We start from the raw sequence: 25,778 nt of genomic DNA, 5'->3' as shown, positions 1-25,778 counted from the left end.
TATTATTGCAATATGCAAATACTGTACTTGTAGCTACCGAATGGATTCCTGCTCTTCCTGGCCTAACTGAGCGCACATCTGCACTGATTAAAGATCTGGTCACGGGGGACAAACTTTATTTCCGTATCAAGGCTGTAAACGTGGCTGGCGAGAGTGGAGCAGCAACAATAAAAGAGCCTGTCACTGTTCAAGAGATCCTGCGTGAGTATCTATACTGAATAAATCTTACTCATTGAATTCCTCTGGCCAAAGTTCTGCCTTTCTCTGAGAATAACCCACAAACTGCTCTTCCACTTTGATTAGGTGCCCAGTGTCTTCTGAATCTGAGAACATCTCTACAGCACCCAGGCCTTATATTTGTAAAGTATAGCCCTTAAAATAAAATTCTGCTTCTTACATTCAAAATATGGACATTTCACCTCTTGCAATGGCACTGTCAGCATTTAAGAAACATTTATTTAATATTTACCTCTCTGCTTGGAAAGCTGCTATATTACTGCAAAATGATCCTGTTGGCTATGGCAAGAGATTTATTTACTTCATTGTCGCAGATTATTAATTACCACCCTGTGGACCACCCAACAGCTGTAGATTAAAATTCATTTGACTGGAGTCCAAAAGACATCAAGAGCTGCTAATAGTGGATTCCTCAACCCTGGCTCGCATGAAGTGTCTGCCAGAGTCTCACTGGCAGTAAGTTGAGCCAATGTAAATAAAACAAAGTTTTAATGCATCTCATTACCAAATGGTCATGAAGACAGATAGTCCAACAGTATGCTAAGAAATTCCTTCTGTAAATGACAGGGAAAAGAATAAGGATGAAAGGAGAGCCTAGAAAGCTTTCCAGTGAGGTAGAGGAAAGCAGAGAGTAGATGAAAAAAAACATGCAGTAAAGTCCTTTTTTTTTTTTTTTTAATGGAAAGTAAGATGCTACAAAGAGATTCCACTACATCCCTCTCAAAGAAAGAACTGTAACTGAACTGTAACTGTAGCAAGGAATCCATCAGTTGCTGTGCTTTCTGAGAATGTCTATAAATACCTCCAAGTGGCAATTTACAAAGTTCTTCAGTATCAATATAGGAATAAATAATCATAAACTATAATCACTCTTTTACTCCCATACATCCCTTGTCTCATCCTTTCTACTGAACTGAACAATTTCTCCAAAGAAACAAAGTCCATAGAAAAGACTCACATCCAACAGAAGTCACCCAAATTTGGCATTTCAGATGCAACAGATTTTCACAAACACTGCTGTCACTGAAAATATGCTCAGATGTAAATATATAACTGAGACTTAATATTAACTTTTTATCCAGGAGACAAATACATTTGAAACTACTGAAAGACTGAGCTACTCCCTAAGATATAAACAGTGTTTCCACAATTTTCTTATGCTTACAATTACCCATTGACTTATTTTTGTTATAAGTAATGTTGCATGTTATCAAAAGTTTTGTATTTAGTGTACTAATGCTTAACTGCAGAGCGTCCCAAATTCTGGCTGCCACGCCACCTCAGACAGACTCTGGTGAAGAAAGTGGGTGAGACAATCAATATTGTGATCCCTTTTCAGGTATGTACCAGCTTCTATTTTGTCATGGTTATTTATGATTACTTACCTAAATCAGTTTCCCTGATGCACGTTCCCATTGCTTCACTGCTTAAGCAGAATTACATGAGTATGGCTGATGATTCATTAAACCCTCTCCAACATTTGAGAAGGGGCAGGAATCAGTCTTTTTTTCAGTCTTTTTGTTTTTTTACAGTTAGAGTTTCTTCTTTATTCCCACCTTTTGGGGAAGAAGAAAAAAGTGGTGTAAGTGCATGCAAGGCCATTCTTGCTTACTGAGCACAGGAGGCACCTTAGAGAGTAGATGAAAGTGTAAGAATCTAACTAATTACTCTTCTGGAAGCAAGGTCTGTGATGTCACTGGGCAGCTTCTTCAGCAAAAGTGTGCATGTTAGTTTCTGAAAGGCTGACTGCAAAAATCAGAGTTTGCACATAAACAGAAGAACCCAGTTGGCCCTGGGATGCAGAACCTGAGTGTTTGTACAAAGACTCCCTTGAGTATAACTTCACATGAGCTGAAGTTATAAAAAACCAGAACATGATGAGGATTATCAAGGGTGCATGTATGTAACTACACTTCACACCAAATTGCTAAAATATAAACAAAGACTGACCTGACCAGTTACCTCATCTTGGCACTTTCTAGAGCTATACAGACAGTTGTCTGACTGTTTCTAAAACCCCACATGCCTTTTATCAGATGCAAGACTGTACTATCAATAGAGTGCAAGAATTAGTATGTGTAAGGATATGGTTTTCTAAGGGACAAATAACAAAAGAAATTGTAAATTACAGACTCTGGCTCTGACAGAGATATCCTCAGTAATAACAGATATATCACCTAATCAAGTCATCAATTAAAATTTCAAGATACTGAAATTTCTCTACAGTCCAGGATTGACATTTATAGAAATGTAATCCTGTTATTAGTGAAGACCTTTGAAATTTTCATATAAAAGATGCTGGAGATATGCAAAACATTTTTTCCACAAGAGAGACATACGTGCAAACATCACCTGTATTCTTTTCTTTGAGCAGCACCAGCAAGAAAATAAAAATTATTAGAGAAAGATCTATGTAAGCTTAAAGGTACATGTCTTTTTGCCCTGTGGTTACTGGGTTATATGGAAATTAAGTTTTCTCACAAAGATACATGTGATTAGTACACATTTGCAAGCCCTTGAGTGGAGCAACTTTCTTGAATTGAATGCTTGAATTATTTCAGCATAATCACAAGTCTATTTTTTTCTTCCACATTTCTTATCTCCAAAATTGTTAAAATTACTTTTTCACTGATGTCTAGCCACACGCAAAATTCAAGATTTGTCTGCTATTTCTGAGTTATGTAATTATTTTTTTGAAAACTCTAAAATAAACAGATATTTTTCCTGTTTTGATATCCAAGTTGAAGAAAAATTGCACAAATTTGACAACCTGTCCCATAAGCAGGGGAATAAAGTTTAGCATTTTAGAGATTTGTGTCTTATGTTCCCTTGTGCTGGTTTTGACTGGGCAGTTAATTTTCTTCATGGACGCTGCTGTGGGGTCATGTTTTGAATTAGTGCTGGAAAGAGTATTGATAATTTTAGGGCATTTTAGCTGTTGCTGAGAGCTCTCCATACACAGTCAAAGCCTTTTCTGCTCCCCACAAGACTCTGCCAGGAAGGGGGGTGCTAAACCATGACAACCCCATGGCACCACCCAGCACATCCAGACACCTCCTGTGTTGAGAGCAGCCTCACTGCCATATTCCCAGAGATTTGGCAGTTCTTTGCCCTCCTCCCCTGACTGACATGTCTTCAGTTCCCTGGCCAGGCTAAGTGCATGTAACAACTAATCCAGAGCTTCACTTAATCCTGCCTCAACATTCAGCTGTTGCCAAACAAAATAGTTAAAAGACCGAGTTTTCCCTGACTTTTCCTCAGTGGGGACACTGAGGTTTTGGCATTTCACTCTGTCATTAATTTTTCACAGAACTGTACTAGGCTAATCGTAGAGATTTTGAGTGCTCTGTCAAATTTGGCCAAATTGAACCAACTGATGGAAAAGTTATTGGAGTAGGTAACTGACAAATCATGTGCTGGTACAAGCTCTTGTCTCCTAAAGGGTAAGGCTAACAAAAAAATACTAAAATCTATCCATCAGCACCAGATTTGACTCTGAGAACAAAGCCAGAAGACTTTAATTCAAGAAGTATTTTTTGGAGTGAATTATATTTGTCATAGTGTTGAACTGCAGCTTTCACTGGATTAAGAGTTGTTGTTTTAGCTATTTAGAATATGCAATACCGATGACCTTTTAAAAAAAGTAAATAAAAAAGAACTTTTCCCTTTACAATTTGAAAAATTTTAAGTCACTGGCCATTTCTATTGCAGAAGACGACTAAGTAGATACAGTATCTAGTGAAGGTGGAAGTCGGTGCTTCTACTATTTACAGTCTCTGTGCAACCTATCCAGTGACCTTTGTGGTCACTACAGTGAAATTCTGTGAAATACATTGTCAAGGTATCCTGAGTTTAATGCTACTGGCAGATCTATTTAAATCTTTAGCTCAAAATGTCTCAAAAAGAAAGTAAAACAGTGTTACTAACCTTTTTTTCTGTTGAGTGCATTAAGCAGGTGGAACATTCTGGTGAAAAGAAGAGAATCAACACATTTTTGTTTCAAAATTAACTATGTGGCACATGATTGGAGAAGTATTATGTGTTATTAGTGGATAAAATTCACAGTAATACTGAGCAGTCTTTTTGATCATCATATATGTGTGAATATAAATATCTAAGAGCATTTAAATTCATTCTTCCCTGGCTGTGAACCCCCTGAAGTTTCTCTGGTGCTATTTAGCCACTCTGTCACTCACTGTTCTCTCTCAGATTATCTATTACACATTGCAGAAATCCTATCCTCTGACATATGTATTAGGAACATGCTTTCTATCTGTTTATGGTTTTCACAGTCTATAAATATAAGAGTATATGAAAACTAACACTTTGAACACTTGCAATCTTTCACTGGCACTTAGAGCATTTCAAAGGAGGAGCTGTGAGTGAACAGATCTGATCAACCACACTAGAACACTAGCAGCAACAATCTTGTAATCAGTCTGAAAACCTGCCAAGTATTTGTCTTGACAAAGTAGAAATTTTAATAAATGCCCATAGAACTATACTATTTAGACAGATATTTTAACTTTGAAAGCATTCCCTAGCCAGATTTTTCAAAGAGGATATTCATATCACTTCAAAATACACACATATATGGGAAGTAAAATAGTCAGTTCTTGTCATGTTTGCCAAAAATAAAACATAGATATGGAAAATAAAACACAAAATAACATAAACCCTTTCACTTGTTCCAGAATTTCTACTATACATTCCAGCTGAAGAGAGGAAGCCCCTTCTAGCTCTACTAGGTTTTCCTGAGGGTTCTGTGAAATGAGACCAGGACACAAATACACTAGAACAGGACAAAACTATCTTGTATCTATTATTTCAGAGCTGCAGGCCTGACGTGCTCTTAACTCTGCTCCTTGGCAGAAAGCTGTAAGAAAATAATTTACTAGAGAGAGGAAATGGAAGATCTAAAACCATTGCTCATTCAAGGTGTATTTCAGCCCTGATGTAAAATAAACTACAATACATCCGATGAGTTAAAGAAAAGAGCATCAATGTACGGACAGCAATTTCTAGGTGTTTTAGACAATTTTGGACAGATCTTGGCCTGACTCTTATAAAAGATTGACCTTTTTCCTAATACCACTGAAAAAAAATTATGGTACATAGACCATCTGAGCAAATACCAAACCTGAAATAAAGGTGTAGCAATGCACAAAGATTCATTATTATTCTGTCTACCTTTAGGCACCAAAACCAAGAGTCTGAATATCTTAATCTCCCTCTGTAATCTAAGGGAAGAGATACAATCTTTCAGAGTATTTTCCAGACACCCAGTGGATTGAGGAACCTTCCAGAGCTGCTTTCTCTGCTGTTTACTGGAGGCAGTGTCCCAATTTCTGTGCCTTAGGCTTCAGTCCCAGGGCAGCCTGAGCAGAGCTGACTGCTGGCTTGCAAGGTCCTGCTTTCTCTCCCACCCATTTGAACTACTCCAGGCCTGTGCTGCACTCTTTCACCTTGGTAACCTGGCAGAAATTTAAAATCCCCACTGAGTTATTTCTGTTGGATTAACTATTTATTCACTTAACAAATGTGTTATGTCCATTTTTTGTTTTCTTGGGATTCCTTGTTTAGAGTTGTACTGTGGAAGTAGCACTCCAATAACTTTTGAAGAACTAAATAGTACTTAGCATTTTTCCTGGAAATGGCTGGCTGAGAGTGATGCCCACCACGATACCTCACTGATTCCACACTGCCATCTTCCATGGGTGTAGCAACACTGACTGCTTAGGCTGACATTCACCAAAACAATTTTGCAGTGCAGAAAGAATTATACAGTAAATTTCACATCCCAAGAATGCAAGATGACAATAGTTTTTCAAAGGATCTTAAAAATGCCTGGGGACAGAGCATTAAATGTTTTAAGAAAGGGAGAAGGAGGGGAGCAAAGCTAATCAGAACAAGTCAGATCATCTTTTGGCTTCACTGGTGCCTGGGAAAGAGTATCAGACTAGCACAAGTATAGTATTTCTAGATTTGTTCTCAGTATTATTTAAGTCTCTAAATAAATGGCATCCTCAGAGCATGGTGTCACTAAACGACGCAGATGGTAACAAATATTTGTCTGGAAGAAAACAGAAATTGTGAAGTATTTTTGGAGTTTACATTCTCAACTATGTGTATTATATGCATCTTTCTAGATTTATAGATCACTAAGAGAAAAAATGGAAATAATAAAGCCTTAATTTTTTCCCTCTCTCTTTAGGGTAAACCAAGACCCAAAATCACTTGGCTGAAAGATGGTCAAACTCTAGACTCCAAAGATGTGGGAATTCGGAACAGCAGCTCGGACACAATCCTTTTCATCAGAAAGGCAGAGCTTCATCACTCAGGAGCATATGAAGTTACTCTTCAGATAGAAAACATGTCTGATAAAGTTGCAATAACAATACAAATCATAGGTAAGACCCTGACAACATCAGAATGAAGCAGATCATGCAAAACAAAATAGTGGCCAGACTGAGGCAACCCAAAGATCCAACTATCTCAGAATCCCTTCTCTTTCAATGGTTGGTTGCAGATGGTAGGACAAAGCTCAGAGAAGGGCTAGCATGTTTTTTTCATTAGACAGAATGATAGATAGGGAAGATAAAATCATTCCCATAATACATCCCTACAGCTCCAAAAATTAGAAGGCATAGTCCTGTGAATTTGGAAAATTCGCATTTAATACTTTACTCTGTTATGAGTGTCTAGTTAGTCTGAGGCTTATACTCTATTATACCATTTACAGTCTCTTTTCTAATACCATTTTAAAGGAATGCATAGCCAAAGTTTCCGTATCTTCTGTTGGGATTATGTTAGAGATATTCTGAGATCTTGCCTATTCAGATTTCATTAATGTTCAGCCAGAGCTTTTCTATTTCTCATTACTGCTCTTTTTATTATTCTTGATAACTGTTTTTATTTCTTTTTCCACACACTTTCACAGTGTTATCCCAAATTTCTTCCAGTGTACATTTTTAGAATATGTGTTTTGGCTCTACTCCTAATATTTTGGAATTAAAAATGCTGACTTCGCTTTGCTTTAAGTTTTATTAATTATGTTGGCAGAATGGGTATGCAACAGTGCCAACAGCAAACAAAAATGACATAGAAAATTGGAGCAAAATATGTCTTAATAGCAGCAGCTGCTTCTGCTCAAGAGGATGGCTGCAGTTCTGCAAGAGCAAAATAAGTAAATGGCAGCTAAAACAAAATAATCCCAAGAGTGCCCAAAAAAATAATCCCAAGGGTGCCCAGAGAAGGTTTGGATGCCCCATCCCTGGAAGTGTTCAAGGCCAGGCTGGATGGGCTCTGAGCAATCTGCTCTGCTGGAAGGTGTCCCTGATCATGGCAGGGGGTTGGAACTGAAAGGTCTTTGACGTGCCTTCCAACCCAAGCCATTCTCTAACTCTGTGATTCAGGTAAAGGGGAGTGGTGCATCCTATACTCTAAATTATCTTTCTAAAACTGGTTAGTGACTCTTGATTCTGGCCATTGCTCTGAGGCCATAGCACCAAGTATCTTCTGCCTATTGTTTGATACTATAAAAAGTCACAAAACCAGATCCATCTACCATTGTCAGAGTCAGACAGAAAATAAATGATTGAAAGAAAGAACTAATCTTATCACACATATAAGAGTTGGAGTACAGGCATTAAGTTCATACTTCTTGGGCAGTTTGGTCAAACAAATGGGAATATGTATGTTTCATTTAATTCATGACCAAGAAGAGAAAAGAGCTTGTAACATATCCAGATACTTCTGCAATCAGGGCATCTACTCCAATTTTAGAAAGTTCTTGGATAATGAAAATATCTCCAGTCTCTGGAGAATACAGTTTTTTCAACTTTTTTACCCTCTACATGAATCAATAAATTACGTCTTTCATCTCGATTTCTATTGACTGAAGTAAACCTCAGTTCTATACTTTATTTTTTTAACTGGAATTAATTATTTTTCTTATTATGTATTATTTGAAAGTATAAATTATAATTTATCTTTGAAAGATAATTCACACTTCATCTCTTCCTCCCATTGTATAAATTACATTAGTTTGTAAAACTCCTCATCTGAGCTTGTGCTGAGGGTAACACAGAATACTTTCTCAGAATATAAATGCCCCACTAACACAGTGCTCTCCTAGGAAGGAGAGGAAATTTTCCTAGAGGAAAATAATTTGGGTCAGAAGCATCACTACGTCTAACTTTTCCCATCCTCTATTCACAAGCTAGAGATGTACTGCTTATTAGTGAGAAGTAAATATTCTACCATTCTACAAAGAAATTTTGAATAGATATTCTTGCAGATTGCATTATCCCACTGAACCACAAAGATCAAGAATATAAAATCCCACACAGAAAATTTTTCCATCTCTGCCTTTTTTTAAGGTTGTTCTTCATAGATATCTCCACGTCGTATGAAAAATTCTTCTCTTAAATCAGAATAGATTAGTTGATTTCTGTATAATGAAGATACACATCTAACAAAACAACGAGTTTTTTTTTTCTTTTAAGTTGCGATTCAAGTTAACAACAAATGCATTTCCACATCCCCATAAGCAACGTTGTTCATTTGGCAATATATTGCCATTCCCTACTTCAGAAACAGAGTAGAAAATGTAAGAAGACTTTACCTGGTTGGTGGCTGTTGAGAAACACAGAAGATGGCAGGTGTTTCTCTGAAATGTTAGTGTAAGATAAGCAGAAAGAGGATGATAAATGGAATGAGAGCCATGCACTCCATATCCCTTATCAGACATCATGTGGTGTTCTAGTTGGCACTACTTTGAAGGAGGACAGTAGGGGTCAAACCTAATTATAAAGCAGTTTTCAATTCCAAAGTTTGTCAGTGAAAAAAGAATTAGCATATTATGCTTTGATGTAGGAAGTCACAGTTCCCCTTATAACAAAGGCTGATTTATTACTGGTTTGCATATCCTTCTTTAAGGAATTAAATTACAAGCCACCTATAATTACATTCCTCTGTGTTTTGCTCATCTCAAACCTACATCTATCAGATTCTTACAATTTTCTTAATTTTTCCAGCTTAGCTACAAAATGGGGAGAAAGTTTCCCTTCAGCTGTCTAGGGTGATCTTAGACTATTTTTCACTCAATACCAAGACAGATCAACTACCCAGCTGTTCCCAGCAAGCCCCATAACTGGGTGCAACAATCTAACACCAAAAAGGTGAACTGGTGTCCTCAAATTAAAAAAGACAAATATTATTTAATAAATCTAATCTAAATCTTAGAGCGTTTGACTAAACAACATGGCATAAATAAGAATGATCCTCAAAAAGAAAGTTATTATAATTTCATACTAATCTTGTTTCTCTCTAGGTTTCCATGTATCTTAAAAAGGACACAGATTTCTCTGTCTCTTTAAGAGGTTGTTCTTTTTCCAGTTCTTACAGAGAAATCACCCAGTGGGCAAGCTAACAAGCACTGAGCCAAAAGGGAAAAGGTGTATTCCCAAATAACTGGCCTTCCTCAGCTGGAAGGCACATACCCCCTTGCCCTGGTTGTTATAGCAATGTAGATAAATGGCCAAGAAATTGCACTGAGGTAACAAAGCAAGTAATAAAACTGCAGTTAAAGAGTTAACTACATCTACTCAAACAACACAAACTTCTTATCACATTTTAAAGAAGGGTTTGTCTGGTTCCCATGTTACTAATTCTAGTGTGTTGTCTATTTCACAGTAGCATTCAGGTCTCTCAAAAGAGTATTAAGAGGGTATTTGAGTATTTCCCAACTTTCTTGTTTACAGTTTTAATTTCACATAAATGAAGTGTGTTGCTATGGAATGTTATCAATTGCTGTCAGGTTCTATTTTTTTTTTCCCTGTATGGGGAAATGACAAAGCCCTTGGACCTTGAACTAAAAGCTAAGGTGTTTTTCTTATGTCTCCTCTGCAGACAAGCCTGGTCCTCCTCAGAATATAAAGCTTGTAGATGTTTGGGGATTTAATGCAGCCCTGGAGTGGACACCTCCCCTAGATGATGGCAATGCTCAGATCTTGGGCTATACTGTCCAGAAAGCTGACAAAAAAACAATGGTAAGAACTTGTGCTGGGTCTGTGGCTTTGTATGGAGTTAAACCAGCACCTGCTCTGGGAACACAGAGACTTGACGGAAATGACTGAACTCATGACACTCATTTGTGTGTCCCAGGTGTCCTATGGCACCTCAGAGGCAATTAAGTGTTGAAAAATATAATCTCAAAAAATCCCAAAAGGTGAAAGATTAAATTAAATGCTCATTAGAAAATAGTAGAGAGACCAAACCTGTGCAGTCTCTGATGGCAACTGCTTAGACAGCCCCCCTTAGCAGGTGGAATTATATTTTTTATTTGGAATTATATTTTTTATAAGGAATTATATATTTTTATAAATGCAGAAAAAAATTGAAGGAAAGGCAGGAAGAGTTAGACTTGAAGTGACACGCTAGGCATACCAGGGTATATATACTGGGACAGGTATGTATGCCAGTCAAATTGGAAAATATCATCTCTCTCATGGAGGACCCCATTAAGTAGTCACATTCTGAGTACACACCTTGTACCAGATTCCCCAGATATGAGTATGGTTAAAATATGGTAGAGAGTTGAAGGATTTTTTTTTCTCAAAATGGAAGCATTCATATGTCTATCACACTGCCAGAATATAAAAGTAAGAAAATAGATCAGCTGATCTTCACAGGAGCAACATAATACTCATTTCACAGGTTAAACACCTGTCTGCCTGTCTTTTCTTCAGAGCAAAAAAATTCTCTCCATACCAAAAGTAGCACCACCTCTCATAACATCTTCCTAAACAGTACAGTCTTGTTACAGGAATGGTACACTGTTTTTGATCACTATCGTCGCACAAACTGTATCGTGTCCGACCTGATTATGGGAAATGAGTACTTTTTCCGAGTCTTCAGTGAAAATTTGTGTGGACTGAGTGAAGCTGCTGCAACCACCAAAAATCCTGCCTACATCCAAAAAACAGGTAATATTCTTCAAAACAAAAATTGCAAAAGCCACTAAGTACCAGAAGTAATACACTGGCAAATGGAAAACACAGTTTTATCAGCTGCACCTCTAAAGATATTTTCATTATTTAGTAACTAGCACTTATAAAGAATTTTATCTGGGCGGATCTCCTGTACTAATACAAATATCAGTTAAAAAAACATTTAATCACACAATCTTCCTAAACTATATTAAGTAAATAATACAACTGGGAGATTATATTTATACTTCGGGGTTAAAAGTTGAAGATGTCTGTGGTGAAGACTTTCCCTGTACACATATGGCTATGATATTTTTAACAGAAGCTGAAAACCCATGATTGCCTGGACTTTTACCTTAACTAAAACATTAAACATGAGATGTATTTTAGAATGAAATGTACTTAAAAGAACTTTTTATATCACAAATGCCAAAAGCTTTGAAGCTTCTTAAAATCATGCAGACAAAATAAATGACAGACAGACTGTACCCAAGTCAGCAGAACTGACAACACGGTTCTTACTATTTTGTCTCTTTGAATTGCAGGCACCGTTTACAAACCCCCTTGTTACAAAGAGCACGACTTCTCGGAAGCTCCCAAATTCACCCACCCTTTGGTGAACCGCTCTGTGATTGCAGGATACAACACCACGCTCAGCTGTGCTGTCAGGGGAATCCCCAAGGTACACATCACCACTCTCACTGAGATTGTTGCAGCAAGACAAGAATACCTGTCAGTTCAAGGTGGCTGAGTGTGGCGTGGCTGTCCATAGGAGAAGCAGAGGGCACCTGCTCATGCCCCACCTCACTCACACCTGGGCTGAGGCAGAGAGGGGGGTGAGTGTTCAGCTGGGTCTGTGCCAGGGGGGCAACACAGTGAAGGAGACAGAGGGAAGGACACTCACTGCTTGTGGTGACACCACACCACTGGAAATGCACAAAACCTACTCCCTGGAGAAGGTAAACAACAACAAAATGATCTGCTCACAATCCATACTTTGCTCTCTTCAGACTTTGAAGAAAAGAGCAGCTAAATGTCACCTACTGTTCCATTAACCAAATGATACAGAAGAACAGCAGTTTTTCCTCTTACACCAGTGCATCCACATAAGTTTTTGACATTCTGAGCTATTTTGCAAAACTAACTAGTATAAGGCCTAGTCTCGTGGTTTTTTGTGGAGATTTTATAGGGTTGTTTTTTTAATCTTGCAGGAATATTTGCTCATTCTAAATACATTTATTAAAGTCCCATCAAAGAGTACATACTATTTTGTTAATCAGGAACAAGCAGGAAAAACTGAATCATCTAGGAGCTAAACTTAGACTTCTCAGAAAAGGGAAATAAGGTTTTTGCCTGCAGTGAAGGAATTTACCATATTACGACATAATCTTGTCATAAATTTAACATAGTACAATGTCGCAATATCGGACACACAAAGGACGAGGCAGACAGCAGAAAGTCAGGCAGGAAAGTTCTATTTTAATATTTTTTACTCTATTTTTATATACTTTTACAGAAGGCAAAAGATTGGCTACACAGGTTTCTACCTCTTTGACCTTGTAGGTGAACATCACCATCAATCATATTTCTCCTCCCAGAGGAGAAATAGGTAAACAGAGTAGATAATTCTAAATACACATACATAGTTTACATGAAGCTGCGTAAGAATCTCCACTTAAAAATTGCAAACACTCACAAGGCAAGAAAACTTAGGGTAACAGTACAGTCTCTTCATGTCTGGCTGCTTATTTTCAGCTTCTTTCACTACTTCATACCTGTGCAAGGATCTGCATTTTTGGATCTGTTTTGCTACAGAGCAAAACATGTAACAATCACTCAGAGTACAATTTTTTTAAAAAAATCATCCATTGCAGTTCATTGGATGAAGAAGGAGCTCCAGACAAAACTCAAAAGTAAAAAGGAAGCATATCTATGTAAACAGCTTCAGAAAAACAAGAACATTACATAATAAACACCAGCAACTGTAGGCAAAATCCATTTTCCAGTAGCTGCTTCAGCTTAGAAATGAGAGTGTAATTGACAATATTCCCTCTTGGTTAACTGACATTTTTGTGCATCTGCATCCACTTCATTCTGTTTCCATGGTTTTAAGAAGATTCTTAAAGAAGCCTTCTCAATTTTACAGCTGTTATTGTACAGTAATGGCAGGCTTTGGAATGCAGGCATGCTAGCTCTTCCTTCACATTAGCCTGAAGGATCCAAGTAGTCCTCAGCCTTCAATACACCTAATACTCTTAAAGCAGCTTTTCCAGATGTGTTTTTGTACTTCCATTGCCCAAATCAACCTTGATAAAGTGTTTTAGTACCTGCAGCAGTACTCTACAAAATCTCTCATTACCTTCCTTATGTGGATGAAAATTTCCAGTTCTTAGTAACTGTAGATTCTCAAGCCCACCTCAGGATAATCCATATGGCAGGGAAAAGTTACCACTGCAGGCAGAGACAGTATTCATGCCCTGCCAGTAATGAAATATGATAAGAGACGTACATCCAGGAAGATAAAGAGGGTATAGAGAAACAAGGAAAAAATTTTAAGGCAGGAAAAATTCCAACAGAGATCTGTTAAGAAAATCAGGCAAGTGTTAGGTGGGATTTGCTGGATTGATATACCACAGGTCAAAGACAAAAGTGATTCAGTAGATTTGAATACACTCTGTAAAAACAGTGCAGTAGTTTTGGGGGCTATGGGTGAAGAAACAAAAGACATTAATTCTGAAAGAAAACCAGACAAAATAAATGTGAAGCTTGGTCTTCTACTCTTTAAAGACTGTTTCTTCACTATTATCTACTAATGAACTTGAAATAAACAAAAGTAGCTTGTTTCATATCAGATTTTCCATTTTCAAAATTTCATTTATAAAAATTAAAGGCGCATTTTCCAGTACTGGAAACAAAAATATAAAAGCTTGAAATAGTATAGAAGCAACCACTTCATTCAACAGCAGAAGCCAACAGGAACTTCATTTTTAAATTCCTGAAGTTTCTAAAGATACACTAGAGGGTTTGGAAAATCGTTTCATGGACCAAATCTTGGCATCCTAATTTGGCCACCCACCATCTGTGGACTTTTATGACACTTCTGTTCTAATAATCTGTGACATTTAATTCTCCTTCTGTAAGATACTGGTAGCATTCAGATACATTTTGATAAGCACAACTAAATAACGCCTAAATGAATGAATTTGTAGACAGTTAATAGGGGTTGGGTTTTTTTTTTTTTTAATTGTAATAAAATTTTCTATATGCTCTTTGTGAGTTAACAGAAATACTGAACTTTTGAATTATTGGCTTCATGAATTTGTACTGAATGAGATGTTCCTTGAAAAATTATTAACACGGCGTTGTAAATAGCCCTCATAATACTATTTAGCCTTTGATGCCTACACTGAGGCTGCAAGATCAGGTGTAAATCTTCCATTCTCTACCTTCGATTTTAAAAAAATCTTCTTTTTTGTTCTTCAGCCAAAGATATTCTGGTTCAAAAACAAAATGGATCTCTCTGGGGATGCCAAGTACCGCATGTTCAGTAAGCAGGGGGTGCTGACCCTGGAGATCCGAAAACCCACTCCCTTTGACGGTGGCATTTACACCTGTAAAGCTGTGAATGAGTGTGGTGAAGCTGAAATAGAGTGCAGACTGGATGTCAGAGGTAATCAGATGAATCCTATGGATAACTCTAACACTGCAATGAAGGGAGAGTAATGGGTTGTTACAAGAAAATAAAATCATAGTTCCCTTTTATCTAACCCTGACTTTTTGGGTGGTATGTAAAAAGTTTGTCAATTACATGCACCAGTAAGACTGTTTTTTCATTCTGAAGCATTCTGATAGAATTAGGTTACTTGCTAGGTAATACAGGTCTGCTGGTGTACAATTATTGCACTTCTGACTTTCTATTTCTAGAGCAGATACTTAGCAGTGGAAGGGAGGTCTATCTACAGTCACTGCATTGAGGATAACTTCATAAGACTTTGTACTTATTCCATAACTGAAAGTTCTAAGTCAAGTCATTGGCTATTAGATATATGTAAAATGCTACATCACAAACATTTTTGGAGCACTAAAAAATTATTTTGTTTGTCAAAAGGACCAGGAACAAAATTCACATATTTATAACACAATAAAAAATATCAAATATTAATTTTTTTTGTAAAGCTGCCAGTAAAGTGTCTATTTATCAATACAAAAATGTATGTAGCATTACTTCAAGTGCTCAAACTCAGCAAAAGCGACCTACATAACAGTAATTGATGGAAATCCATTTTCAGCACAGCAAGCCTGAATGTATTTCTACACAGCACCGAGTTGAATATTTGACTCGGTGCTAAATCAGGAACGTGCATCAGCACACCTTGCAGTGCTGGATGCCAATACCCTCAGGGCTCAAAGATTAATTTTATCATCATCTGAAGCTTGCTTTAGGAACATTAAATCTTCTTAGAATCATCAGATAAAAGCAGCTACTAGAGAGGGTCCATATTTCACCTTCAGTACTGAGTCTCAGTTTAAAATCAGCATTCTTTAATTTCTGATAATATCTTAAGTTTTTTTTCATTCTCCAGCACCTCAGTAAAACTCTGAATCTCAGTTGATCTGCAAGTCAAGGTAAGAACAAAAATAATTCAGCTGGATAAAGGAGCAATGGCTGTTTGGTCAGATACATGAATAAACCATCATTAGATATTCATAGTAGAGACTTTTTAGAAAGTTTATAATGTTGGTGAGGGTATGTGTGTTTGTTTTGATTTTGTTTGTTTTTTCAATAGTCAGTATTTCATGGGTCTCTGCCTTTACTATACTATGCCAGTGTAAAAATCTGCAAGAATAATAGAATACTTTGTTGTCATTTTTTTTTAATTTACTACAAGCACTCTCTCTAAGAGGCTGTTATTTATTAAAGTAGGGCTAACTAACATAAATACTCTTGCTTCAACAAAGAAAGCATAGCTAACATTTAATTGCATCTAGAAGTGTAATGTACATTTTAGACTTTAAAAGAATGAAGTAGTATAATAGCAATCAGGTAATGTATTTAACAATAAATCCTTCTCCCTATTCTCTGTCTTAGCATTGGAATGAAACTTGAAAAGTGAAGAGATTAATGAAGAATAATTTCTGCTCATTTATAGTCCTGCTCATCTTAGAAGTCACTTAATACACATGTACAAGGAGGCAGCAGTGTCTTGTAACATCCTGCTTATTCAGTTCCTCTTTTCATACATCTGTCATAGTTAGATTGCCCTTGTCTCCACATGAAAAAAAATTGAAAGAAATCAAGATAAAACTTTTCCCCCATTACATACATAAAATATGTATTAAAAAATAGTAAAATTATGTAAAAATGCAAAAAATCCTAGTCCTTTCCTAGTGTCTCAAACAAGCATAAATCCCCCAGTTCTATAGTTCACTCCATTTTCTCTTTGCAGAACTCTGACATTCTTCATAAGAAACTAGCTCAGAATAATGAAGCTGTAAGATATTATTTATAGTATATAATCATTATATTCATCTCTGTACAACAGAATGCAACTTGCATTCCTACTGTTTTTACTGTCAGGGAGTGCTTGAAATATACACTGCTGTGCTCTTGAGCAGAACTGCGTCCAAAACACACCATTTGGGAACCGCTGGCTATAGCTACAGTTCTGCTTTTTATAGAAAATAAATCTTTTATAATTAGTCACTACTTGTTTTCTAGCTTTTAAAAAGACACCAGCATAGAATTCCAGTTATTAGGTAGTTTTTGCTACCAATCAGAGACATCACATGAATCTACAAGTATAATTTTGCACGTCAGATGAAAAAGTGAAAGTTCTAGCAAGGAGGACTATTTGCACATAAATAAAAAACTTTAAGCAGAAGCTTGGAATGAATGCAATAAACTCACTGTTATAACTCTTCCCGAAAGTTTTTGAAAGGTTTTGAATGATATGTAAACATTTTTGCAGATGATTTTGTCTAAGCAAATGACACAACAGCATTTCTAGCTTCTCACCTACAAGTCTGGAGAGTATTTGGGGTAGGTTTTTTCCAGATCTGTAGTAGTTGATAGTTTCTGGCTAGGAAGTACTTTTTAATGATCACAGTACAGGAGACAGCAGGAAGATGATATTAACCCAGGCAGCATTGCCTTTTGGAAGAATCTATACAAAGGAACTGAAGTAATACTCCACCCCTGCCTCCAACATGTCACTTGGGATAGCAAAGCACATCTGACACAGCGTGTTCATTGTATTAAACAGGCAAATGCACCTTCATAATAAAAGCACTGATGGTCATGAGATGTGTATTTTAATTATTTCATTATGATACCAGAACAAAAAAGGATACCCTCTAAAACCAAAGCAAACTTTTTCCAGGTTAACACTTGTCTGTTGCACATTGTTGTTATTCAATGAATAAATTAAATTTTAAAAGGAAAATATGCAGCCAAGTTTACATCATTTTGTGCTTGCATTTTCTGAGCAATGCTATTATTTAAAAAATAAGGCACATACCTCAAAAGACTTAGATGAACCATATTCTAAAGAACCAGTGACCAGAATGCAGTGGACCAAGAGGACCATCCCAGCATCTGTGGGACAATGCATATTACAAAGCAGTGACTAAATTGCAAGAGTTGGAGCCTAATTCCACAGGGCTTTCTAAGAATGCTGCACTTGAAAAACACAAATTAGTTTTCATTTCCAAAACTTCAAATGACAACAACTCAAATACAAATCCAAAGATTTACAAAAAACAAGCACTAACTCTAGTTAGGCTTCTGAAAAGTCTTCATAAAATAACAGTTATGAGTTCCAAATGCTAACCACTCCTCACCTGAAAAGAGGAAAAGGGGGAAGATGCACCTGCAAAGTCTCACTTTCCTGTAATTATTTCTAGAAGGGTCTTCCGAAAATGGAAGGTGTTTATTGATGTTTTGCCAGCACATGCTATTCTCATTTACCTGATCAGTGGCTGACACAGATCCTAAAAGTAGAGTCACTAATTGCCCATTAATTCTATGCTGTTAATAAACAAGTGATTAAGTAAATAACCTTCATCCCAATCTGATTAAAACCATATACACTGAGAAGCTTCTCCCTAACCTACCTGGTTAAGAAAGATCAAGTATCTCCCAATTTTTCCCCCATCATACCTGAAAGCTCCTTGATGAAAGACAGTTTACACTATCATTTCCTGGGTGAGATCTCCTCGGATGTAAAACCAGATAGCCTTATCTCTAAACGTCATGGCAAATATTCTTATCTTGTAGTTGTTTAGCACTGTTAGAAATGGGCAAGGTAAGTTCAATAATAAAAGAAAAAATTAACATAGGCCATAAAGTTTAAAAATTCCTACCTAGCAGCATTCTCTTTTAGCACATTAAGTGCCTTTCACAGCCAACAGCAGTTATTTTCAAAAACAGCAGTCCTACTGAAGTCTTTCCAATAGTTATCCCCACCAAGCCAAAAAAATCTGTTATTGCTCTAGTAAAAAGACCTTTCCATGTGAAAAGTATGTGTAACTTTGACAAACATAACCTCTTCTGGCTGATAATTTCTATCCAGTTGGATGTGAAAGTGACTGTAAGTTTTGATGCTTCCACAATTTCCATTTAAATCCTGTCAATTCAGGCTGCTGGCTGCCTGTTCAGCGTATGGGCCTTTCCTTCAGACTATAAACTATATACCTGATGGAGATACCTGGAAGCTTTGAATTAACATGTATAAGGCTCATATGAAGCACAGGGGTGTTGCAGAACATTACTAAAGCCCAGTGCTTCACTTCAGGTAAAAAACATCAATTTTAAAATATTATTACAAGAAAAAGTACTTCCAGTACTCCTACTAGCCCAATTCCTCAGGGTGGCATAACCTGCCAAACAACATTTAGCCTAGGACAGCACACATTTTACACCACAGCATCAATTCTTTTGTTTCATTTGTGTTTTCAGCACTGTTGTGTAAATACTATAAGCCAACAATATTTACTTACTCCTGGCAATGGGAAGCTTCATGTAATACTCTTCATAAAAGCCACCAGCTGGAATTAAACTGTCAAATGCAAACAAATTATCTGAGCACCTTGTTTCCTTGAGATTGCCTTAGTCTTCAAATCCTGACCATGATTCTGTAAGCAAATAATAATAGCAAAATGAATTAATGGTTGACCATTACTTCTTAAAATAACAAAGAAAAGGGGCAAAGAGCTCCCTCATTCTACAGCATCAACTCCCCCCTTCAGTGCCAGGAGCTCCCCCATCCACTCATGAGCTCTTGCTCTGAGAGATTATTGCTCAGGGCTGCAAGGGCTGAAGAAAATCTCTTCAGACTGTGGTGTGAGCATAGCGGATTAAGGTAAAGCTGCTGGGTTTCCTTCTTTTCCTCTTCAGTGGGCTTGTACAGAAACTGTCAAAGGCTGTGTGGGAGTTAACAGATGGCCCCCCAAGGAGATAATTATTTTTTTCTTATTAACAAATAAGAAGTGGATCAGTTGAAGCTAAAGAAGGAAATTACAGTCATGTCCACTGAAGTCATGACAGTGACTGTTTGGCAAAGCTTCTCAGGTTGCAGCCTATTCGGTATTCTGCTATCATTGATCCGTGACTATTACTTTAAAACTAGCAGGCTTATCTGTGCTAACAGCTGCAGAATAAAAGTGACTGTTGTTTCTTTCCTGAGCCTTAGTTTTCTGACTGGTAAAAATAAAAATGTCAGGAGTATTTCATTCCCATGTCACTGTAAATTCAAGTATATGCTGTAGAACTAAAGCTACTCTTGCGGAAAGGGTGCCAACTCCTAATATAATTTTATACCACCCACAATGCAGGTGAATGAATACCTGTGTGTCCGAAGAAGGATAACCTGTGTAATAAGAAGCTATGTTTCCATCCATGTATGTTGTCACCAATTAGGTACTAATGCATTTTATTTAGCTATTCAGGTTATGGTTAATTACACCACTCGGTGCTTGTACCTGACAGTGCAGTAGCAGCTATGCAGACAGAAATATTCTAAAATGAAGGAATCCTAAATTTTCACACATCCACGTATTTGCTAATACACCATTGTTTGGATGATCGTTCTACTGGTAGGCAGAAATCAGTGTAAAATAGAGATAACTACTTGCATTCAGTATCATGTTTGGAAAAATTTCACTTTCCTTAGTAGCTTCTAAATTCTGGACCTTGTCTTTAATGGATTGTTTCAGTTTAGACCACTTCAGCCAGTGCATGACCTGATTTTAGCACAAGCTGATGACACAGATGATGAGTTAGGTGATCTAGATGACCATCAAAGGTCCCTTTAAACCCAAATTGTTCTATTATTTTATTATCCTTAGGTAGTCAAGCTGCCTAAGTTACAATACTTACATGATACAGTGTGGTAAAATGCAAATTTAATTGATTGAGTTGAAATTGTCCCAACAGAATGTTTATGAAAAGTGCCTCACCTGTCTTAAGATTATCTTCCTCTTCATCTTTGTAAGAGGGAACAGTTACCTTTACCAAATTTTCAGATTTTTCTAGGCTTACTATATCAAATTATATGTAAAAATTCAGTTCTTCTTGTTGAAAATTACCGTGAGAGATCAAGAGGTTCCTATATATTATTTTAACAAATTTTTCAAGGCAGGACATGCCAAACATTTAAAGATAGCCTCAGTACATCTCACCTGCAGTTTCATTCCTTACGAGAAAGGATTATTGTTATAGCTATTTCAAGAGAGAGCTACAGTTGAGTAGAATGAATCAAAACACAAGAAAATATTATTTGGTAGAACTTTTTTCCTTAATTGAATCATACAATGGCCATTCAAAGCACAGTAGCAAGAGAAAAGACTTTTTTGGAAGTCAGAAAAATAATTTCTGTTTCATTGATCACAGAATTCCTTTGAAACAAAATCCTTGTATGTATTTAGGAGAGAAATTTGTCACTAACATGTCATCTCAGAGAAGGTTTAGAACTACAAGCTGTTCCTGTCTCCTTACAAATGAATTTTATAAGAACAGTCTGCCGAGATTAAAAATAGCCCCACTGATACCTTTCAAGTGCTTCCCAAGAAGAGAACTCTATTTTAGGGAAAAAAAAGCTGTCACAGAGATATCCTTTACTTGTCATTGGGCAGGGTCCCCACAGTAGTCTGCATAAGCAACACATAAACAGCATGAAGTGGTGAAAGTTTAAAAGAAAGATAAGAACAGCCTCACTTATTAGGTCCAGATTTGGAAACAACAGTCAACCATCTGCTTTCTGTGCCAGACAGAAACACTGACAATAACCAGCCCTGACAGCACAGATAAATGTCATAGTTATGAACACATTTCAGTCAATAATTGTGTATTAAGACAGCTGTACTAAAGACAAATAATCTAAAAAAGTGACTAATCTAAAATATATAAAACATCAGTGGATGTGCAAATGTGAAACAAAAATAAGTATTAAGTGTGCTCCCTTTTTCTTCTTAACCATGGATAATAGTCTGAACGTCATTTTGTGTTCTATACAATGTATTTAGCAAACATAAACAATATCATACATAGTTTCCATTGTTTTGTTTGGAGGTATAAATTGGGGGACCCAAATACATGAACCCAAATTGTGGATGAGTAGAATTTAACCTTCAATGAGGCTGCATTTCCTTGATATCTGTCAAATGCTAACAATTACCCCAGAAATCCAGATATATTCCAGGAACTTATGAACATAAAAATACTAAGTATCAATATAACTCTCAAATACACTTTCATTATTTACTCACTATTTTGATATACCCAGGAAAAAAAAGGCCAAAAAAATCCAAGCTTCTCTTCTGCTTTGTAGATTAGCTCATGGCATGTGATGCCTGAAAAGAAAACCCCAAGTATAGTAGATTTTGATCACAGGAAAGTACTTAAAATTTTCTACCTGAAATGGGACTTGTTCTTCCTCACTGGTATAAGGGGGGATAGTGGACTGTGTATTTACAAAGCATAGTGTTTGCTTTTATTATTTTTGTTTCCTACAGTACTGAAAAATGTTAACAATTTATGAAAAATTTTAGGCTACAAATCTGGTTTAGACAAATTTATTTATTTTTAGTGTCAAATTAAATGGTTGAGCCATTTCTAACAAGCAATGTAGGGAAGAGCTGCTGCTAGGAGCTATCACAGAACAGCAGCACTAAGACTGGAAACCTTTTCCCTTCCCTCTATAGCACTCTTTAGCACTCCTCCAAAAATAACTTGATTTAAATGCAAGAGGAGTAAGCATGGACTAAGGCTGAGAATGAAAGATGACAGAGCACTTGGTAAGAACAGGAGAGAGGGATGAGAGACTATGACAGGAAGCTGGAAATGGGCAGGGACTGGTTGAGAAGGTGACTGGGAAGAGCGTAAGTCTGAAATGCCTGGGCAAAGAGGCTGGGAGATGATGGCCACAGAGACAAGAAGAATGTATGAAATAGCTACAAAGGGAAACAGGTGGAGATGATCTGATTGGAAATTGAGGTATATAAAATTGAAGAGAGTACAGGCCAAGAATTTGTGAGAAAACAGTAAGGAATCCAAGAAGGGTAATGTGTAAAAAGAGAGGAAGGAGTTCTTTGATATCCAGAACACAATGTGTAGACTTGCACTCACTGAAGTTAATATGAGAAACTGAAAAGGCAAAAATGAGAATGAGAATACAGAACCAGAGTTTTCATACTTAAAGGAAGCAACTATTTAGAGTTTTACCGGTGTCTTTCCTGACACTGTTTGTTCCTTCTTATATAGAGCTATTTTGGGAGATGTGGATTTCTATTTCTATGTAGGTTCCTAAACCACCTTTATCACTATAGTAACTGTTGCAAATAGAAGCAGGACTGTTTGCCCTTGACTGACATATATATGCTTCTTTGTTGGACTGATGCTTTAAAACAAAATCAAACAGTGCTAATCTATTATGCTGCAGAAGTTTCAAAACATTGCACACGTGTAAACAGAAAGTTAACTTACCATTCTACTAACCTTGGTATAAACAATGAGGTAATTTTTATCAAATCTGAGTACAGTACCTGCCTCAAAGAGGCCCTCTCTAAGCCTGTCATGTACTCAACTGCACTCAAACGTCCCTTGTCATCAACCTCAAGCTTTTAAACCTTCAGACACAGCACTGGAAAAAAGGGTCACATACCTACTATTATTTAAAGCTTCATCACATTTCTACTATTTTAGTGAAACAGCCACACTGGGCATTGCTGTAGAATCTCCAAGCTGTTGTTCACAATGAACACCTTCCAGAGGTGTCACAGGGGTGGGCTGTGTGTGAAGCCTTTACCACCAGCACAGGCAAAGTCACCACTCAGCTGCCTGGGAATGTCCTGCCCTTGTGTCAAGCAGATGCCTCTGGCTGAATTGTGACTTCTGGAACAGCAAGAAGCTCTTTGGCACTGCCTTTTGTATGACAAGGTCCTTTGCACAAAGCTGCTTCTTCTTGGTCCCAATTCTCACTTCTTCTGGAGCTCTGAGATGTTTTGTTTCAACACCTGGCTTGTCTAAGAGCAGAGACTTTGAGTTTGTAAATGCCACTGGAGTCAGAGTTAAGCATAAACCATTTTTTTCCCAGAAGGAAGATCCTGCCTCAGAGGCAACATCATCTGACTTTCATCCTTTTTGCAATCAAGGGGAACGAGGATGTAAATATTGTCCTTTGTGAGAAGCTTAGCTTCTATTTTCTGCCTAGTTCTGAATTCAGCGATAACAGGAGCCTATGCCTGACACTAGGGCAAGCAGCTCATTTGTTACCATTGCAGGCAACTGCATCCTTATTAGAAACACATTCTGTGAGCCAAAAGCCCTCTTCTGGCATAAGCAGAATCATTCTAGAAATATTTTCAATATTTTTTCAACATAAAGGTTCCTAAGGCTTATAATCACAGCCAATTTTCCCATCCACTTTGATTACTAAGCTAGAACTTTAGTTGGAATTGCAATTCTTAACAACTTACTTTCACTAGCAATTTAGCTTTGTAACACCCAGATGTATCACTATCTTGAAAGTATTAAAGTAGGATAGTAGGGATTATCCAAAGTTAGGAATCAGGATGTAGGAAATTTTTACAACAGGTTTCTTAAAGTAATGAGCTCTTTCCTTCAACAGACCTTCAAAATGCTTTTTCCAGATACACCTTTAACAAATATCACTTAGTAAGTACCAGTGTCATGACACTCACTGATTCTTAAAATTTTAACCTTTCAAATGTGGACCTACTTGTATTAGAAGTGGACACTGCATTCACAAATAAAACAAGAGCATTTTTGGAACATCTCAATGAAGATCTGATAACGGGAGTACAGACAAATTAGTAGCTTAGGTTCCACTTTGAAAACTACCAGGGAAGGCTACTCACAAATTCCAGAGTTTGCAGAGAACACTTAACTGTCACTTTGAAAACCAACTTCCACAAACAAGAAATTGTAGCAGAAAACCTGTTCAGCCATAATGAAGTTTTAAGGCAAGTTTATGCTCTTTGTCACATTTGCGTAAGTGCCTTGGAAATAACACAAGTGTTAAAATAAAAAGGCTGCAACTCTGAAATTCTTAAAAACTAAGACACAGGCTCCTCCTAGTGGTAAAAATGTAGGAATTATTCATTTTGTGTTAGGAAATTTCTAGCATGATTTATAGTTACCAGTTAGTCTGTTAGCCTTCCATTCTGTTCTGGAAGGTTTAGAGACCTCTAAGTTCTTACTTATCACCAAGGAATTGTCACCTAAATATCAAAATGAATGGGGCATATCTAAAACCACTTGCAAATCACTATAACTATTTTTTTCCTCCAAAATAAAGTTTATCTACCTCTCAGTACTTTGCAGTGATGGAGTGGAAAGGATGGAAGACTGTATTCCAAAAGATTTATGCTTTTGTACCAATTTAAAATCCAACTTGCATTTGCATTTGGTATCCAGAGAGCAGCACTGGGCATTTAGTGGTGGAAATCTGCACAGCACATCTTTGGCTCAGATGAAGATGCTACACCCCTAACATCAAGTATGCGAAAGGTTTTATATATTTCAAAAATCTCTTCAATTCTGAAGCCAAGTCTCACCTAAAGAGCAGGAGCCCAGCATCAGTGCAGTTGCTGAGCTTGTTACTGATTCATCCCAGCCACAGAACAGCAAGGACTATATTTTGCCACACTTGTTCTTCAAAACAAATTCTGTCAAAAGGGACAGAGGACCGTTTTTATTATCAGATCCTTTAAAAGTCTTATTCTGCACTGACATTTCTCATCAGCCTAAAGCAGACAGCAGCTTATGTAATTTAAAAAGGAGCTGTATATAGCAAATGATGTTGTGCATCTAATAATCTTCTCCCCATAATTTTAAGTTGATTATGTTAATCAACTTAATCAACTTAGGCCTACTAACATAATTACAACCTAAAAACTGAAATTGTCTTCCTCAGTGGGACCCATCATCGCACAAATGGAACTTCTACTGTAGACCAAAGTGCTTGTAGTCATAATTGTACAGTAGTATGCAGAAAACTACAAATGCCAAAAATCCAGATATTGCTATAAGAA

General features: G+C 37.0%; 1 protein-coding gene across 1 annotated transcript in view; it reads left to right on the top strand.

The window, feature by feature from the left end:
• MYBPC3 (myosin binding protein C3) overlaps positions 1 to 14,951 on the top strand; it is a gene marked incomplete at both ends in the record, with an annotated part of 57,461 nt that extends 42,510 nt beyond the window's left edge. Inside the window, 7 exons of the mRNA XM_083862616.1 lie at positions 34 to 201; positions 1,488 to 1,576; positions 6,452 to 6,647; positions 10,150 to 10,289; positions 11,066 to 11,225; positions 11,774 to 11,910; positions 14,712 to 14,951. Coding sequence (XP_083718742.1) covers positions 34 to 201; positions 1,488 to 1,576; positions 6,452 to 6,647; positions 10,150 to 10,289; positions 11,066 to 11,225; positions 11,774 to 11,910; positions 14,712 to 14,951 — 1,130 coding nt within the window. The remainder of the gene's footprint in view (positions 1 to 33; positions 202 to 1,487; positions 1,577 to 6,451; positions 6,648 to 10,149; positions 10,290 to 11,065; positions 11,226 to 11,773; positions 11,911 to 14,711) is intronic.
• Positions 14,952 to 25,778: the final 10,827 nt, after the last annotated feature.

The sequence above is a fragment of the Zosterops lateralis genome (assembly GCF_965231275.1).
Source record: "Zosterops lateralis genome assembly, chromosome: 6".
In the NCBI taxonomy this organism is placed as follows: Eukaryota; Metazoa; Chordata; class Aves; order Passeriformes; family Zosteropidae; genus Zosterops; species Zosterops lateralis.
This window is presented reverse-complemented; position numbering and strand designations above follow the sequence as displayed.